Here is a 16,834-nt window from a genome sequence, read left to right on the forward strand (position 1 = left end):
GCGGATTCTTGACCAGCTGAGCCACAAGGTAAGCAGATACGCGGAGAAACTCAGTAAAATATGTACACGTGCTTTTCTCCTGCAGATCTGTGTTTGTCGGTGTAACTTTCAGATCCTGTCAGAAGCTCTGGAGGGGTAAGACTTTCCTTCACCCGCGGCTACGAAGAAGGCCAACTCTGATGGCTGGCTACCGCTCCTCCGGCGCAGCTATTGCCCAGCGAGGCCTCGGGCCACCAGACGGCGGCGTCCAAGAGCCTCAGAGACGCCACCACGGCGACGACGCTGGCATGGCGCCTGCGCCCGGCGCTGCGGAAGTGACGCTACAGGAAGGGGGCGCTCCGGCCAGCGCCATGGCCCGAAAGGCGGTTGGGAAACCGCCTGAGGAAATCTTGCTGGACTGGAAACGGTAATGAGGCAGGGGACGCGCCAAGTCCGGGGATTGGAGCTACGTGGTTCCCCGCGGACCTCCGACCTCATAACCCCTGACTTGGGGCCGCAGGGGCCTGGGCCTGCTTCTGGCTTGCGGGCGAAAGGGCTGTAGCTTCGGGGACCGCGTCTGGGTCCCAGGGGAGGGAGGGACTTCGAGACCAGGAGGGTCCCTGGTAGACCTCCTACTCCCGGGCTGGACTCCGCGTGAGGGCCGCCGCAGCTGGACCGTGGGGTGCGGGGCTTCTGGTCCGGGCGGCCCGCTGGAGCTGTTTCTACTCTCAGGGAGCAAGCCTCGTTGAAGACCCGTGTAGTGGACCGGGACACGGAGGCTTGGCAACGGGACCTCGCTTTCTCAGGCCTGCAGAGGGTTGGGGGCGTGGACGTGTCTTTTGTGAAGGACGACAGTGGCATTGCCTGCGCCTCCCTGGTGGTGCTAAGCTACCCAGAGCTTGAGGTAACCCCCTAGGGGACGCTCGCCAGGGGCCGCACCGATGGGTCCCCGGGTGCATTAGTGAGAGAGGCGGGGCTCTGGACAGGGAACAGTGCCAGGGTAGAACCCCGCTTCTCCTCTTGTTCACTAATAAATTGGAAAGTTTTTGAAGAAAAGAGGAGGGGAACAAAAACTGACTAGATTCTGTGACCTAAGTCCAGGTTAACTCATGATCTCCAAGTTTGGCTGTCATCTTTTGCTCCCCATCTCAGGGACCCACAGCAACATACCCCCAAGTTGCCCAAGACGCTAGAAATCTCTGTCTTCCCATACCCCTCAACTGGTCACACACTAACTACATTTTCTTCACCACCTAAAGTCACTGGAGTCTATCCCCTTGTCTGTATCGCTGCTGCCCCTTGCCTGGCTGTACCACTGTCACCTCTCGCATAGGTGACAGGCGGAATCTTCCCTGGATCCTTTCTCCATGCTGCCAACAGAGCAGTTTTCCTAAAAAGCAAATGTGAGCAGTCACCACCTAGTCCACTTAAAACACTTAAGTGCCCGTCCTGTGATGACACAGTAAATAAAAGTAACTCACTAACAAGGCATCAAGGCTCTTCATGATCTGACCCCTGCTTCATGTAACTCACAGTAGGCTCATCTCTGGCCACCACCCGCATTCATCACCCACTCCCCACTCCCTGTTCCAGAGGACCTCGGCTTCCTCAAGCACTCCATGCTGTATCTGCCTGCCTGACCTTTGCAGTGATGTTTCCTCTCCTGGAATATTTTTCACCTGCCTAACTCCTCCTCATCTCTTAGGTCCTCCAGTAAGCCCCCCACCTCGTCCTCCAAGACCAGGAGTTGCTCCCAGCATCCTCTCATTCCTCTTTATCACCTGGGATAGAATTGGCCTGTGTGTCTCCCACATCAGAATGTAAACTCCACAATAGTAGAAACTGTACTCTCTTGCACACCAGTTGTAGCCTTGGCACTTAGCTTGATGCCTGGCACATAGAAGATGCTCAGATAGATACGTGAATGAATGAACAGCACACCCATCATTCCTTTGGAGTCAACAGCTCAGGAAGCCTTGGCTGAAGAAGAGCTTGACAAAGAAACTTCTGCTCTGCAGCTTCAGCGTTTCCCCCTCCGTGCTCCTCTGCCTACTCCCAAAGTTGCCATCTTCCTGCCTCAGTGTCTTTGCACTTTACTCGAAGAGCCTTTAGTCAAAATTCAGCAGAAATATATTGATACCTGACTCAGAGTTTGATGAGGAATAATTGAGATCATGCGTGGAAAGCAGTTAGCATAACGGGCATGTGGTAAGCCCTCAGAAAGTAAATGCTAAGCTACTGTTAATTCTTAGGACAGCTTCTCACTTTTCAATTCACTTGTTCCCATCACTCTGTACCTTTATCTACCTGCAGAATTAATCACCTTCTTGTCTGTCCTAGGTCTCTTTGTTTTGCACGTGTTCTTACAGTACTTCTCACACTGTATTAAAGTTACTGATTTAAGAGATTCTCTCAGATCTTACAGCCTATTAGCAGAGCACTCTCCCTATTGCAGTAATCACTTTGAATAGTCTCTCCTTCTTCTTGTTTAGTTGCCAAGTTGTATCTGACTCTTTGCAACCCCATGGACTGTAGCCTGCCAGGTTCCTCTGTCCATGGGATTTCCCAGACAAGAATACTGGAGTGGGTTGCCATTTCCTTCTCTAGGGGATGTTCCCTACCCCTCTCAAAGAAAAGAAGTTATTGGTTTATACTGTTTTCCCACCATCCGTAGGTTCTTGACAGTAGGGTTATACTGTATTTTGGATGTAGTCAGCACTTGTCATCCTATGCTATGGATGCTTAGTCTAAGGAATGCTCTTATAAGAGTCTGGTCCAGTGACTCCCAAATGCCCATGTATGATTCTGTGCAATCAGAGTCACCTGGAAGTGTGTTTAGAAATAAGATTTCATAGGCAAATCCGTAGAGACAGAAAGTAGTTTTGTGGTGGCCAAGGGCTAGCAGTTGAGATGGAGGGTGACTGTTAATAAGAATTACCTAGGAGAGATATAAATGTTCTAATGTTAGATTATGGCAATGGTTCATTGACTCTGTAAATACCAGAAATGGTTGACTTATACTCTTCAAGTAATTTTATGGTAGCAAATTATATCTCAATAAAGTTGTTAAAAAAAAAGATTCCCGGGCCCCACTCCATTTACTGATATTTGCTTTTTTGTTTGACAATCCTTCCTGTGATTCCATAGCAAAACCAGGCTGTGAGTCTCTGGTCTACCATTCACCCAGCCAGAAATTCTTTTCTCATCATGCCTGACATCGTGGCCTCACAACAGAGCCCATTCCGTAATTGGAATAGTATGTTCTTTTCCACATACAGCTGAAATTTACTTGTTTGTGACTTCTGCTTTCTGATACAGAGCACAGGACAAACTTTTCCTGCCCTTCTCTGAAAACCCTCCTATTTGAAGACTGTTCTGTATTCTCCTGAGTCTCACTAGGGTGATTCCCAGCTCCTCTTGCAGCTGGTCCTCTGGCCCGCCCGCAGTGAACAAGGCTTGTTTTTATATCCAGCACCCAGAACTGAATTGAGTACCTCAAGTGCAGTTCAGCCGTTTGGTTCATGCATTGGTGAGCCTAACGCACAATGCCAGCTTAGGTTGAAACTTGCAGATCTTCACAGAGATTACCGCCCATCCAGATCATGCCCACATGCTAACTACACAACTGATTTTTACCTGTCCCAGATTTGTAGCTTGAGAATGTGCACACATACTGAAAAGTTGAAATAACACATTGAACACCTGTATTCCCTCTACTTAAGATTCAGCTGGTTTTGTGGTCTTCTCTGTGTGTGCACACTGAGATTCAGGAGTGCTTCCCAGAGCTTGTGAGAGCTCAGCAGACTTGTCCTCAAGTGACATTTTTCTGCATACCAGCGGTGTCGTCATCACACCTTAGAATGCACATACATAATTCCATCACCCCTTCCATAACACATTTCCCCAGTGGTCCTTAATCTCTAAAACGTGTTCTCTGATCTGTAAGACTTTGACATATTTTATGTTAAAATAAGATTGCCAGTAGATTATGATTACTGTGGGGATTTTTTTGGGGGGGGTGTCCAGTATGTTGCCTGTTTACTTTTTTCCCACTAAGATACATCTTGAGTTGGCTCTTCCATGTCAGTTTCCCCGAGTTCCCAGTTGGGTCTTTCAATGTGTGGGGTCAGATCACTTTTTATTTTGGGAACGTTTCTTAGATTGTGGTTTTAAGTGTTCTATTTATTATTTCAGCTCCACAGTTTTGTTTCTCTTTTTTAGTCATACATATGCTGGGTTTTCTAACTTGCCAGGTTTTTTTATGGTTCTGTTTTTATTTCTGCCAGGTTGTGCTCTCTGTCATTTAGTTAATTTCCCTCTGATGCACGACTGGTTGGGGGCAGCATTTCATCAGCTCACAAGCGTTGATCATTGCCTTCTGAGTTCTTGTAGTTTTTGTGTACAGCCTTTCACTGTTGACTTTTAAGTTATATTTAAAGAGGAAACTCAAGGGCTGGGGATTTGGGTGGCTCATTGGGTTTCTTAAGTCTTGAACTGTGAAGTGTAGTCATGTTAATAAATGGTGTTCTTTTCTGAAGCAAAGATGCCCAGTGTGTCTTCTGATTCTTTGATACTCACATTTCCAAAGGAGCTTACATTTCTGTCCTCACTGTCTTCTCCATGAGCCCCCAGGGCTCACCTGTTTCTCCCCAGAGCAGCATCTTCCTGGTAAGGCCAGGGCTGACCCCCAGGTCTCATTCCATCAGGTTCCCCACCAGTAGGCTCTGCCACACCCCTTGCCCTTGCCCCATCCCTACCTGCCTTCCCAGGGCGGGGCCTGGAGCTGGCTCTATGAGTCTGGGCTGTTTATTTCCGCATGTAGGTGCACACTGATGCTTGTACTATGTCGTCTCCTGGTTAGTGATGTGGGCATGGGGCCGGGGGAGGTTTATTTCCTCTCCTGTGGATCTCTGGTTTCTGGAACTTGTTCAGAGAGATTCAGACATAAGCAGCCACCATCAGCCTATGGGAATTCAGGCCACACTTGAACTTCCCCTATGTCCCTGTGAAGAGTCATTCTATTGCATGGGGTTCAGCACTCCAGCCTGCTGGGGTCACTGGGAATTGAATTCTCCAGTCTGTCATCCACCTGGACCCTGCCCACTCTAAATCACTGGCAGTTTTATGAGTCTCCTGTGAATCACTGATAAAAATGTTGGAAGAACAAGCCCTTCCTCAATACTATTAGACTAATCCCTTCACTTGGACATGCAGTTATGACCCAGCTTAGAGGGAGAAGTGAAAGTATGATTTTGAAAGCTGTCACCAAGAGATCGGGGTGCGGGGTGGCCAGTAACAATCCAGGACATCTGAGGTTTCTGGAGGATGTGTGCTTAGCAGGAAACATTCTCTACCTTAAGCAGGTCTGGCTCTAATGAAAACTCAAGGTTAAAGGACTTGGGGCTGCCATCCTGTGCTCTGAGCAGGTCCTTTACCATTCTAATGAAGTGATAACAGGAGCCCCTCTTCCATGCTGTGGCAGGACTTTGAAGAACAGTCTGCCAGAGCATGTGAAAAGTGGATGGTCCCCAGCAGGTCTGCCTCAGACCTCTGGCCCCTACTCCTCCTAGCATCAGCCAGGCCTTTTAGCACAACATCCCCAGGGGTAACCCCCTTTCTCTCTCTTGGATTATTTGCTGTTGCAGCCTCAGCATTTTTCCTTTTGGACTCTCCAGTCTCTCAGGATCTAGTTCTCTTCCAGACTGCCTCTCAGATCACGCCTGTCCTTTTTCTGAAATATTTGCACCCTCTTTTCATAAAGCGAGAGTTGCCCTTCTTGCAGTGTAGCCTCTATGAAGACCTGTCTTTTCTTCCCCAAGGCTCCATCTCATAGGACACGCTGGCGTCCTTATCCACAGGTGCTTCTTGTGCTTGGTCTTCTGTGAGCCTCCAGATGGCCTGGCAGCAGGGTGGGCAGGAAGATAGCAGCTCTCCCTTACAAAGGAGGCAGCCTGAGGAAGGCCTGGTACAGACCACGTGTGGCCAGTGCCTTTGAAATGGCAGCATTTGAATCCCCACTGCTCATCTGAAGGGTGCATCACGTGTCCCCAGATAGTGAGGAAGGGAAGGGGGGACTTGAGGATGAGCCTGGAAGACAAAGAGGGAGTGATGAGGATTGACAGATGAGGGCTGAGGGCGGGCAGGGGGAGGTGGCCAGGGCTGAGCGTGCCTGGTGACTGGGTGCCTGGTGGCAGGTGCTGTATGAGGACTGCCGAATGGTGACCCTGACGGCCCCCTACGTTTCGGGCTTCCTGGCCTTCCGCGAGTTGCCTTTCCTGGTGGATGCGGTGCAGCGGCTTTGGGAGAGGGAACCCCACCTCATGCCCCAGGCAAGTACCTCACTGGGCTGGAGCAAGGCCCTCCGCAGACCTTGCCCCATTGCAGGGAGAGGTTCCATGAACTTCCTGGAGAAGTGCTTTTGCCTCAAGAGGGATAAGACCTAAAGAACTGGGTCCCTCCTCTTATTCTGGGATGCCCCAGCCTGATGGAGGAGAGGTGCTTCACCTGACTGTGACTTTCCCCTGTGGCTTTTCCAGGTCCTTTTTGTGGATGGAAATGGGGTGCTGCACCACCGAGGTAATCCTGCTCCCAAGGCGGCCCAGGAGGGTTGTAGGAGAGGGACCTGGAGGGGGCAGTCCGCCTGCACCAGGCCATGGGCCCTCTGCCCCTAGCCTGGCCCTGCAGCTCCTTCTGGTTTTGCTTTCCTTGTCAAGACCCCCTAGTAAAAAGCCCCTGCTTCTCTTCACCCCTACAGCTTTCCTGCTTGTCCCCACTACGTGTGCTGGACCAGCTCAGGCTCCACCACCCAGTTTGGACGTGGCGCTACCAAAAGTTGTAGACCTTGAGCTCAGCTAGGGCTTCGCTGGTGGCTCAGGTGGTGAAGAATCTGCCTGCACTGCAGGAGACCTGGGTTTGATCCCTGGGTTGGAAAGATCTCCTGGAGACGGGAATGTCAACCCACTCCAGTATTCTTGCCTGGAGAATTCCATGGACTGAGGAGCCTGGCGGGCTACAGTCCATGAAGTTGCAAAGAGTCAGTCAGACGCGACTGAGCAACTAACACTTTCACTTTTATCACTTTGAGCTCAGCTAGCCTGTCCCACTGGTGGCCTGCCCTGTGTCCTAGACAGACCCTTGCCTGAAACCAAGCAGGAACGGACACATGTGCCCCACTGACACAGGGGAACTTTGACCCAGGAGAAAACCACCAAGGGGAAGGGGCTGTCATACCCTCAGATACAAACCTGGAGGTCAGGCAGCAGAGGGAGTCAAGAAGGGTTGGCATTGTGTTTTCAGTCCCTGCCCTGGGAGCCTGTGGGTCCAGAGCCACCCTGGATGCTAGTGCAGGACCAGCAGGCCAGCCCTGGGCCTTGACGCCAGTCACTGCTATCCTGGCCTCATGGCAGGAACCCCAAAGTGCTGGGGCAGTTAGGGCAGAGACCCAGAGGCCTGAAGGTAGCCACAAAGGGAGGGGAGGATGGAAGGTGCCAGAAAATGAAAGGAGAAGCAGGTGAAACGTGTGAGCATGCTAATTGTAATTAGGCTCCTAATCTAGTCAGACGGAGGGAGGCATCCACCCAGCCTACAAGCTGGGAAATCGGGGCAGAGGGCCAAATTTGAGGTCAAGGTGGGGCTCCAAGGCCTGTACCCCCAGTCCTTGCCCACCAACAGGCCTCCGTTGATGTGGGGAAGCTTGATGAGGCTCTGCTCTGGTGTGTCCCCCACCCCGACTCCTGACTGCTGGGCTCACTGCCCCAGCCTCATTTTCCTTTGCCCCTGCAGGTTTTGGGGTGGCCTGCCACCTTGGTGTCCTCACAGACCTGCCTTGCATCGGGGTGGCCAAGAAACTCCTGCAGGTGGACGGACTCGAGAACAATGCTCTGCACAAGGAGAAGGTAAGGGGGCCTGTGTGGTGCAGGACACAGACTGCCCCACTGTGGACCGGCTCCGCTGGGACACTTTCTTCCCATCCTGGGTCGCTGGCCGGAATGAGGAAGACCAGTGTTGCTCATGAGTGGTGGGTCATTTCTGGAGACCCAGAACTCCTCTCCCAGCCTCTGGGCACACGTTTGCCTCTCCTGCTCTGTCTACCCCGACCTGCGTGCTGGTGTAGCGCCCACTGGGAGCAGAGCCTGTAGGTACTGGAGACTGGGCATTCGGGGCCTGTGCTACTTTCCATGCTTTTCCTCCCACGTGGAGCTGGGGCACCTACCTGCCTGGGGCATCCCCGTCCTCTGGGACCCCTTCCAGAGGGAGCCAGTGACATGCATGGCTCACCCACCCGGACAGCCGACTGACAGCAGGGATCAATTGTGTCTGTCTTATCCTTCCAGCTCCCCCATGCCTGAGTGGAGCACGTGTTTGTTGAGTTGACGGGGCCCCTGACCCACTCAGCGAGCCAGTCCCTGCCACCACCACCCGAGAAAGTTTGTCAGGTTGAATCAGAAGTGTTCAAATTTGTAGCAGGAGAGAAAGCAGCAGGAAATAAGCGGCCTCGAGCAGGTTATGGCCCTGTGTGTGCACCAGCCTGGCACTTCCCCACCCCCAGCACTGGGGCCTGGGTGGGCTACTGCCCCTTCTCTGCTGCAGGGTTGAGAGGAGAGCGCCTTGTCAGGGTGGAACGGTGCCGTAGGTGGTGCCTGGAAGCAGGATCCACTCACAGGGTGGGCCCTTCTGTCTCCTTGCCCAGCAACTGCTCACGGTTTGAAAATGAGCAGGCTTGCCTTCGGCTCTTCACCAAGAAAGGTATTCTCCAAGTGTTTTTTATCTCTGTTTTCCAGATACAGCTCCTAAAGGCTGGAGGAGATTCATTTCCTCTGATGGGAGGCTCCGGGACTGTCCTGGGCAGGGTGAGTGGCCAGGGGGGGCCTGTGCCCCACTGAGATGGACCCGTCAGCTGGGCCCTGGGTTAGCACCCATGTAATGTGTGTACCCCAGACCTTGCCGCTCTGGCTGACCTCACATCTTTACTTCCTCCCCTCTAAAACTGTGCTGAGGGGGCCTCTGGGTCCTCACTGGCCCTATCCTGTCCCCAAGACAAGCATCAGGAAGGTGCCGCCAGTCCCCCAAGCCCCTGTCTGCCAGCTGAGATGTGTCAGTCCTCCCGCCCACAGAGCTAGCCCAGCGCCTTGACCTCACCCTCTCTGTCACAGGCCCTGAGGAGCCACGACCACAGCACCAAGCCCCTCTATGTCTCTGTGGGCCACAAGATAAGCCTGGAGGCAGCTGTGCGCCTGACCCACAGCTGCTGCAAGTTTCGGATCCCGGAGCCTGTGCGCCAGGTGAGTGGGCTGCCAGGTGGGTGGGTTAGCGCACAGCACCTACTCTTTCTGTGCCCTTAGGCATAAGAACATGCCACAGGCACCTGTGGGAGAGTGTGTTTGGGTCACATTGGGTCCTGGAGGGGAGGAGAGGGGCCTGGAAGGTGCAGAGTTCCCAGGACTCATCCTGGAGCCCTGCCCTGCCTGGCCCTGTGCTCAGCCTCTCAGCCTCCTGCACCCTGGGTCATTGGGAGAATCAGCTGACATCAGCTCAAATGCCAGACCCTAAGGGCCCAAGCTGCTCAGCTGGCCTGGGAGGGAGCAGCCATCCTTGGCTGAGGGGGCCCCTGCAGGGCCACTGGGCACAGCTAAGGAAGACTTGTGCCAGAAATGCCAGTCAGGCCACAGCAGGCACATAGCACCAACTCGGGGCCCAAGGGGATCAGAACTCTCTTGGACAAGTTGGCCCAGCCGAGAAAAAGCTTGGTCTGCTATGGGGAGATAGAACCTCATGCAAGATGCCCTTGGGCCACCTTTGTGTCTTGGCCGCAAGGAGGTACCCAGAGGGTACAAGTTCCTGGAAAGCCTGTGAGTCGAGGATCTATGGGAAGCTGCCCTCAGGGAGAGGCCTGCTGGAAGAGGGGGGAAGGGCAGTCCAGGCCGGAGGATCAGCATTTACAAAGGCCATGGGGCAAGAAGGAGTTTGATGCCCAGAAACTCAGGGGAACATATGGCTGGAGCCCTGGCCCGGGGGAGCAGGTGGAAGCTGGTGCACGTTGCGGCAGGTCTTCAGGTTTACCACAGGGCTTTGGATGTGATTTGGGAGGGAACTCTGTCAGATTTTCCTTCCCAGCAAGGTCTGAGGCCTGTGCTGCATCAGCTGGAGGCAGTCTGGCCGAGGGCGCGCCCAGTCTCTCAGCTCAGCACCAGCTGGTGACACCAAAACCCCGAGGGTCTTGGCTCCACCTTGCCCACCCCTAGGGTTTGGGGCCTCCCGGCTGCTGGCGTGCAGGGTGGCCTCCAGGTGGCAGCAGCAGCATACACACGACTGTTTCAGCCCATGCCGGTGGCTCCGGGGGCTCCACAGAGCCTAGGCCCCTAGGGTGGCTTCCAGGTGACCGCGCAGTGTCCACAGCCTCAGCCTCACTCCCTCCCTCCCCACACAGGGTTTGTAAATGCATGGGTTCTCAAGCTTGTGACATGTGTCCTGGCCCCAGAAAACTTTTCCTTTCCCATTCCCACCCACCTGTGCAACCTTGTGGGCAGGAGTTGGGGTAGAAGTGGGGCTGGGAACGAAGACCGAAGATTTCTCCTCAGGCTCTCAGAACCAGGGACTCCACTGAGCCGGTACTGTGTGCAGGTCTTTGTCCCTCTACCTCTCTCCTTGCCCCAGAATGGACAATCGCTGTGTCCTTGCAGGTGGGGGGATACCCCATAAAGTGCCATCAGCCTCTCAAAGGTGGGCAACACTGTGTGTGTGCTCTTGAAAAAATTCAAACATCTGCATCCAGGAGCCCACCCACCCTGTCGCTTCCAGGAAAGAGGGTGGGGCCCTGTCCAGTGGCACTGGCTATCTCTTGATCTGTCTTCTTCCTGGGCCCACTCACCTGTGTACATTTTGCCCTCCTGACTACTTCTGGAAGCTCAGAGGAGAAGCTGAGAGAGGGGTTTAGGGCCAGCTCCATTGGTCACAGGCCCTTTGTCCCCCAGGCCAGGCCAGGCTGCGTTAGGGGAAGGGAGGAGGTACTACCTCAAGTCTCCAAGACCTTTCCCCCTGGAATACCCAGCTGCCCACCCTGCCCACTTGCCCGTTCACTCTGAAGTAGAAGCAGTCAGGAGGATTAGCTGTTGTGTTCTATAGTCTTGTGGCCCGAAGCAGGGCTAAGCCCATTGGAGGTGGGATCAGGGGCCTCCCTGAGGCCAGGCCCCCTGGAAGGGGGTCAGCCAGTGGGAGAACCCAAGTGGAAGGTTTCTGGAGCCCCCCTCAGGCCTGATCCCCTCTCCCCAGTATGTGTCTGATACCGGCCTGTGGCCCACGAGCCCCCTTTGATTCTGGTGACTCTGAAGAACTTTCCAAACACTTCCCCACGGACAGAGTTAACAGCTAACTCTACCCAGAAAGTCAGATGAACCAAAAGTGGGGACAGACAAGCTGGGCTGAAGATAACCTTCAGAGAAGAGAGTTTTAGCAGAAAAAACATTGGCTCAAGCAAAACTTACAGGGAAGCACAAGCTATAAACCCACTGAAAGCCAGCTGAAATAGGAGTGGGGCACCCAGCTGATTCCCTTAGGCCCTTTAGGGACATGCCATCAAGCACCTTGACCAGAGGGCCTGGGCATCCTGGCACCCAGACATGATGGGGCTGCTGCTGCTTGTCCTGAAGGCTCGGCCCCTGTGGACTTTCCCAGGAGAGGCCACCCTTCTGGGTGGCAGGGACTGGTCCAGAGGTCAGCTTGGGACCCCAGGTACCCCCTTTCACTCCAGCCCTCCTCCCCAGGCTGACATCCGCTCCAGAGACTACATCCGCAAGACCCAGGAAGTCCAAGGGGCCCCTGCCCCGCGGTCGGGGAGGTGAGTGCTGGGCTGGCTGGGTCATGCCCACATGGGGCCATTTCTGGTGGCTGGGCCTCTCTCAGTGGTGCTGCAGCTCAGGCCAGACATGCAGGGCCAGGCAGCAGACACAAAGTTCTCGAGGGAATAGGAGAGAATGCTGGGCGCCAGTGTGGACTCCATGTTCAGTGAGAACTCTCCAGAAACCCTCACAGTCCACTGCTTACCTCCCACCCTGGCGGTCCCCTGCTTACCTTGGTCCATTTGTCTGTGAGGCCCTTGGGTTCCACAGAAAGGGCAAGGGAGTCAGATAGTCCCAGCTCACAACCTGGTTCTGCACCAGCTGTGTTGTTTGCTCTCTCCAGGCCTGTTTCCTCACCTGTTTGGTACACAGTGATTCTCATCCTGCCATGTGTGTGCAGGGGCTGCTTACTTAATCCTGACAGCACTTCCATAAGATAGGCACTGTGCTCACTTCGCAGATGAGGAGACTGAGGCAGCGAGGTGGCAGCCGGCAGCTTCCATATCAGGCCTGTCCTCTCCCGCTTGGAGTCCTTGGCAAGCACAGTGTTTCCTCTGTGTTCCCTTCCCCTCCTGGCCTGCGCTTGGCTAAGCTGCATTGAGGACTGGGGGGGGACACCTGAATTCTCCCAGGGATAGGGGTTGGCCATCAGGATCTGCCTGCCTTCTGACCTGGGTTCTCAGTCCCCTGAGGATCCAGGTTGGCTGAGCTTCCGGAGACTACCTAGGGAGTGAGGGGAGGGCTCTGGTGTTTGATGCTGTCATTTCTTGATGTCATTACCAGGAGCAAGGAGACACAAAGGTCAAAGGCGTGCCCCCAAGGAGTCACAGAAGAGCCTGCAGGTAAGGATGGACTCCTTGAATTCCAGAGCTGAAGCCCCAGGACACACTGGAAAGCCCTAGGCCCAGGCGCCCAGGGGCAGTAGGGCAAGGGCTGGGTGTGGCACTGAGCTAGAGGCCAGGGAGACTCCTGGGTTTCCTGCAACCCTGCTCCAACTCATCTTTGGGACTGAAGGAATGGCCCACAGAGCAGGTGGGGCACCCATGCCCGAGGACATGGGGATGCAGCAGGTACAGCCATTCTCAGATGAACTGGGGTGGCCACCTTCCCCTTCTGTGGTCATGGGGCGTGGGGGCCCAGAGCAAGCTCACTGGAAGACAGAGCTCCCATGGTAGGGCACCAGATCCAGAGAACCTGTGACAGTAATTTCCCAGGAGCACAGGAAGGGATTCAAGGTTCCTAGGGGGTTTTCTGGTGTTTTTGTGTTCTGTTCTGAAAGTGCCCAGGTGGGCTTACGGCTGCCAGACTATGCATACATCCACAACTTCTCCTGGCCCATCTGCTCCTCTGAGTGCACATGCTGCTTTCGCTTCGTTATCATTTATAAATCAGGACCCAGCTCCCTGCTGACCCGAGCCACTCCTGCTTTGCCCGGGGAGGGTCTAGACTGGGGTAGCTGCTATTGGGCTTGGCCTCTGGCTGCCCTGCTGGTCTCCAGCCTGTCTGCTGCTGGCACATGCAGGGCTAGGAGGAGGGCAGAAGAGCTGCATCTTAGCCTGGAAGAGGCTGAGCTTGGAGGGGACATACAGGGGCAGTTTTGGCTGAAGGGATGTGTTGCCAGGTGGAGAGCTGGCACTGGTGCCAGAAGGGGTGGGTGTTGGCATCTGTTGTCCTGGCCAGGGTCTGTGAGGGTGAGCAGCCCACTGCGTTCAAGTACCAATAGCTCTCCCCCATCCCTGCCAACCTGACGCGCTCTGCCCTGCCAGCCTCTTCACCCAGAGGCCCAGCCTCAAAAGGCATCTCCACCTTGGGAAGCAGCTCTGTCTCATCCCTGACTCTGGCCCCTGCCCAGCCATGCCCCTCGGTGTGAGCTAAATCCCAGAAAGGCTCACGGCTCCACCCACGGCCCTTAGCCCTCCACCTGCCAGCTCACCCCCAGGCCCCCAGTTTCCTTAAGAACTCTGGGATCTTTGCCGAGAGATGTGAAGAATCTTTGAAGGCCTTTCTTGCCATTTATGCTGCCTCTCAAGAAGGAGCTGCTTGTCATGGTTTGACAGCCTGGCACAGAAACCCAGGAAAGCCCCAGGTCTTAGCACTCCTTCCGTTCTCTGCTCTGGTGTCTCTCCTTTCATTCATGAGAAAGGAGCTCTCCTCCAGGCCTGGGCTCCTGGGAGAAGCAAAAGGGACAAATGAGCAAGGCATCCAGCTGTCTGGGGCTTGCAAGGTGCTGTCCCCCTTGTGCTTAACCTCTGCTCTTGAAGCCCTGTATAAGGCATTGTTAGGACACTGCAGTAGGAAACAGGACCATTCCAGGGTGGGGGGGCTTTGGGGTACAGAGGACCTCCTGGGGTCAAGTGGGCTGCTGGGTGCCACTCACATGCTTATTGGCTCCACTAGAGGCCTGCTGGGCTCAGCAGCTTCTGGCATGTTCCACAGGCACCTCCAAGGGGACTCCTGCAGTTGGGAAGGCCTGTCCCAGGTTCTGATCGCCAGTCCTCCCCAGATGTCCACACTGGCACATCTTTCTTCTCATCTCCGCTTCCACTGTCCACCCAGTCCTAGGACTGAAAACAATACAGGCTCATCACAGCCGGGGGTGCATAGGGAGCCCCACCTCACCCCACCCTCCCTAGCAGGCCCTGGGCCGTCTGCCTACTCACCCCAGGCTCTGGGACGTTGTGGCTTTGGAACCCGCACCTCAGTACCTGCGACTTCTGACTCCCTTGTGCCAGCAGTGCCCCTCCTGCCTCGGGTCTGTGTCCTGCGAGGATCCTTGCGAGGATCCAAGCACTTGTTTGATCCAGTTGGGGGACTACATGTGAGGATCCACGTGGAGTCCATACCAGCGGGGGCACAGTCATTTCCCAGGGAATGAAGAATGGGGCGCGTACAGCACCAGCTGGGCTCCACACTGAGACATTAGTGGTCAGAGGCAGGGACAGCCTGGGATCAACTAGGGATCAAACCCACAGCCCCTGCGTTGGAATGCAGTCTTAACCACTGAACTGCCAGGGAAGTCACCTTTCATTTTCTTTCTTTTTTTTTTTAATTAGTTTATTTATCTATTTTTTTTAACCTTACAATATTGTATTTGTTTTGCCATACATTGACATGAATCACCTTTCATTTTCTTGATTGTGTCCTTTGAGTGAAGGTTTTAAAATTTGATGAAGTTCAGTTTATCTATTTTTCATCTGTTGCTTGTGCTTTGGTGTCATAACAAAGAAACCATTGCCTAATCTGATGTCACAAAAATTTCCTCCAAGAGTTTGTAGTTTCAGCTCTTACATTTAAGATCTTTGACCCATTGTGAGGTAATTTTTGCGTATGGATATTTTGGTCTTTTGTAATTCCATATGAATTTTAGAACCAGCTTGTCTATTTCTGCCCCCCAAAAAACGCAGTTAGAATTTTGATAGTGATCACACTGATCAATTTGGAGAGCACTGCTGTCTTAACAGTATTACCTCTTTCAGTCACTGAACTCAGGATCTTTTCACTTATTTATATCTTCTTTAATTACTTTTAACAATGTTTTGTGATTTTCCTTGTACATGTCTTGTCCTTCCTTTGGTAAAATTTATTACTAAGTATTTTATTGTTTTTGATGCTACTGTTTTATTTTTGAATTGCCCATTGCAAGTGTATAAAAATACAACTATTTTTGTATCTTATATCTGGCAACTTTGCTGTACTCATTTATTAGCACTAATGTGTGTGTGTGTGTGTGTGTGTGTGTCTGTGTTCCTTAAGGGTTTTATATATAAGATCATGTTTTATACGAATAGAGAAAGTTTTATTTCTTCCTTTCCCATCTGAGTGCCTTTTATATCTATCTGTTACAGAAGTAGAGAGACGGGTGCCTGATCATGGGGGAGAAGGCTTTCAATCTTCACCACGGAGTATGATGTTAGCTGTGGGTTTTACATAGATGCACGTTATCAGCTTGAGAAAGTTCCTTCTATTCCTAGTTTCTCTGTGTTTTTATCATGAAAGGGTGTTGGATTTATCAAATGTTTTTTCTGCACCTTTGAAATGATCATTTTCCTTCATTCTGTTAATGTGATGTATTATATTGATTGACTTTAATATTTTGAGCCACTCTTGCATTTATGAAATAAATCCCTCTTGGTCATAGTATATAATCCTTTTACTATGCTGCTGAATTTGATTTGCTAGTATTTTGTTGAGGGCTTTTATATCTATATTCATAAGGGATACTGGTCTGTAGTTTTCTTTTCTTGTGATGTCTTTGTCTGGCTTTGATATGAGGGTAGTACTGGCTTCATAGAATAGTTAGGAAGTGTCCCCTCCTCTTTTCTTCTTTGGAAGAGTCTGAGAAAGATTGGTGTTGATTCTTGTTAAACCTTTGTTAAAATCACCAGTGAAGCCATCTGGCCCTGTGCTTGTCTTTGTTGGGAGGCTTTTGATTACTGATTCAATCTCTTTGTTACAGGTCTATGAAAATTTTCTGTTCTTGAATCACTTGATAGTTTGTATGTTTCTAGGAATTTGTCCATTTCATCCAGACTGTCTAGTGTGTTGGTGGCATACAATTGTTTGTGAAATTTTCTGTTTCTATAAAGTTGGTAGTAGTATTTCCACTTTGCTTACTGATTTTAGCAGTTTGGGTCAGTCTGGTAGTGAGTGGTTTTTCTAAGGAGTGCTCTCCCCACCCCCACAATGCCTCTGTAGTGCCCCTGGTTTGGGTGAGGAGTGGGAGGGCAGGGTTCCCTGCAAGATTCAGACAGTCAGGACTCAACCTAGCTCTGCTTTCAAGGGCTTCCATCTCTTCCCACAAGCCCCAAAGACTGTAAATCCCACCCCATCAGAATCTAATTATGGCCCCACCTAAATCCTGGCCTGACCTCAGAGGTTCCAGGTGAAGCAGTTGAAGGATAGCAGAGATTGGGTGGGCTGAGTGGGGTCTTAAGCCTGACATGGAAGGCTTATGGGCGGAGGTGGGGGTGGGGTGAGCATCTGAACTTTAAAGGAACTAGCTTTAGCTACAGCCTGGAGGA

General features: G+C 52.6%; 1 protein-coding gene across 5 annotated transcripts in view; it reads left to right on the plus strand.

Annotated features, from left to right (window-relative positions):
- The first annotated feature begins 322 nt into the window (after positions 1 to 322).
- Positions 323 to 16,834, plus strand: part of ENDOV (endonuclease V) — an 88,710-nt gene continuing 72,198 nt past the window's right edge. Inside the window, exons 1-10 of one of the 5 annotated variants that reach the window (XM_081575784.1) lie at positions 323 to 406; positions 712 to 883; positions 6,174 to 6,308; positions 6,516 to 6,555; positions 7,762 to 7,874; positions 8,760 to 8,828; positions 9,132 to 9,260; positions 11,739 to 11,812; positions 12,597 to 12,655; positions 15,659 to 15,953. In XM_081575784.1, the coding sequence (XP_081431910.1) occupies positions 351 to 406; positions 712 to 883; positions 6,174 to 6,308; positions 6,516 to 6,555; positions 7,762 to 7,874; positions 8,760 to 8,828; positions 9,132 to 9,260; positions 11,739 to 11,812; positions 12,597 to 12,655; positions 15,659 to 15,744 (933 nt within the window). In that variant the 5' untranslated portion in view covers positions 323 to 350 and the 3' untranslated portion in view covers positions 15,745 to 15,953. Of the gene's footprint in view, positions 407 to 711; positions 884 to 6,173; positions 6,309 to 6,515; positions 6,556 to 7,761; positions 7,875 to 8,759; positions 8,829 to 9,131; positions 9,261 to 11,738; positions 11,813 to 12,596; positions 14,230 to 14,249; positions 15,488 to 15,658; positions 15,954 to 16,834 lie in introns of those variants that run through there. The other 4 variants (XM_081575785.1, XR_014078517.1, XM_081575786.1 and 1 more) reach the window with 4 other exon arrangements.

Source organism: Giraffa tippelskirchi, chromosome 3 (genome assembly GCF_054371585.1).
Source record: "Giraffa tippelskirchi isolate mGirTip1 chromosome 3, T2T-mGirTip1v1.2.pri, whole genome shotgun sequence".
Lineage (NCBI taxonomy): Eukaryota > Metazoa > Chordata > Mammalia > Artiodactyla > Giraffidae > Giraffa > Giraffa tippelskirchi.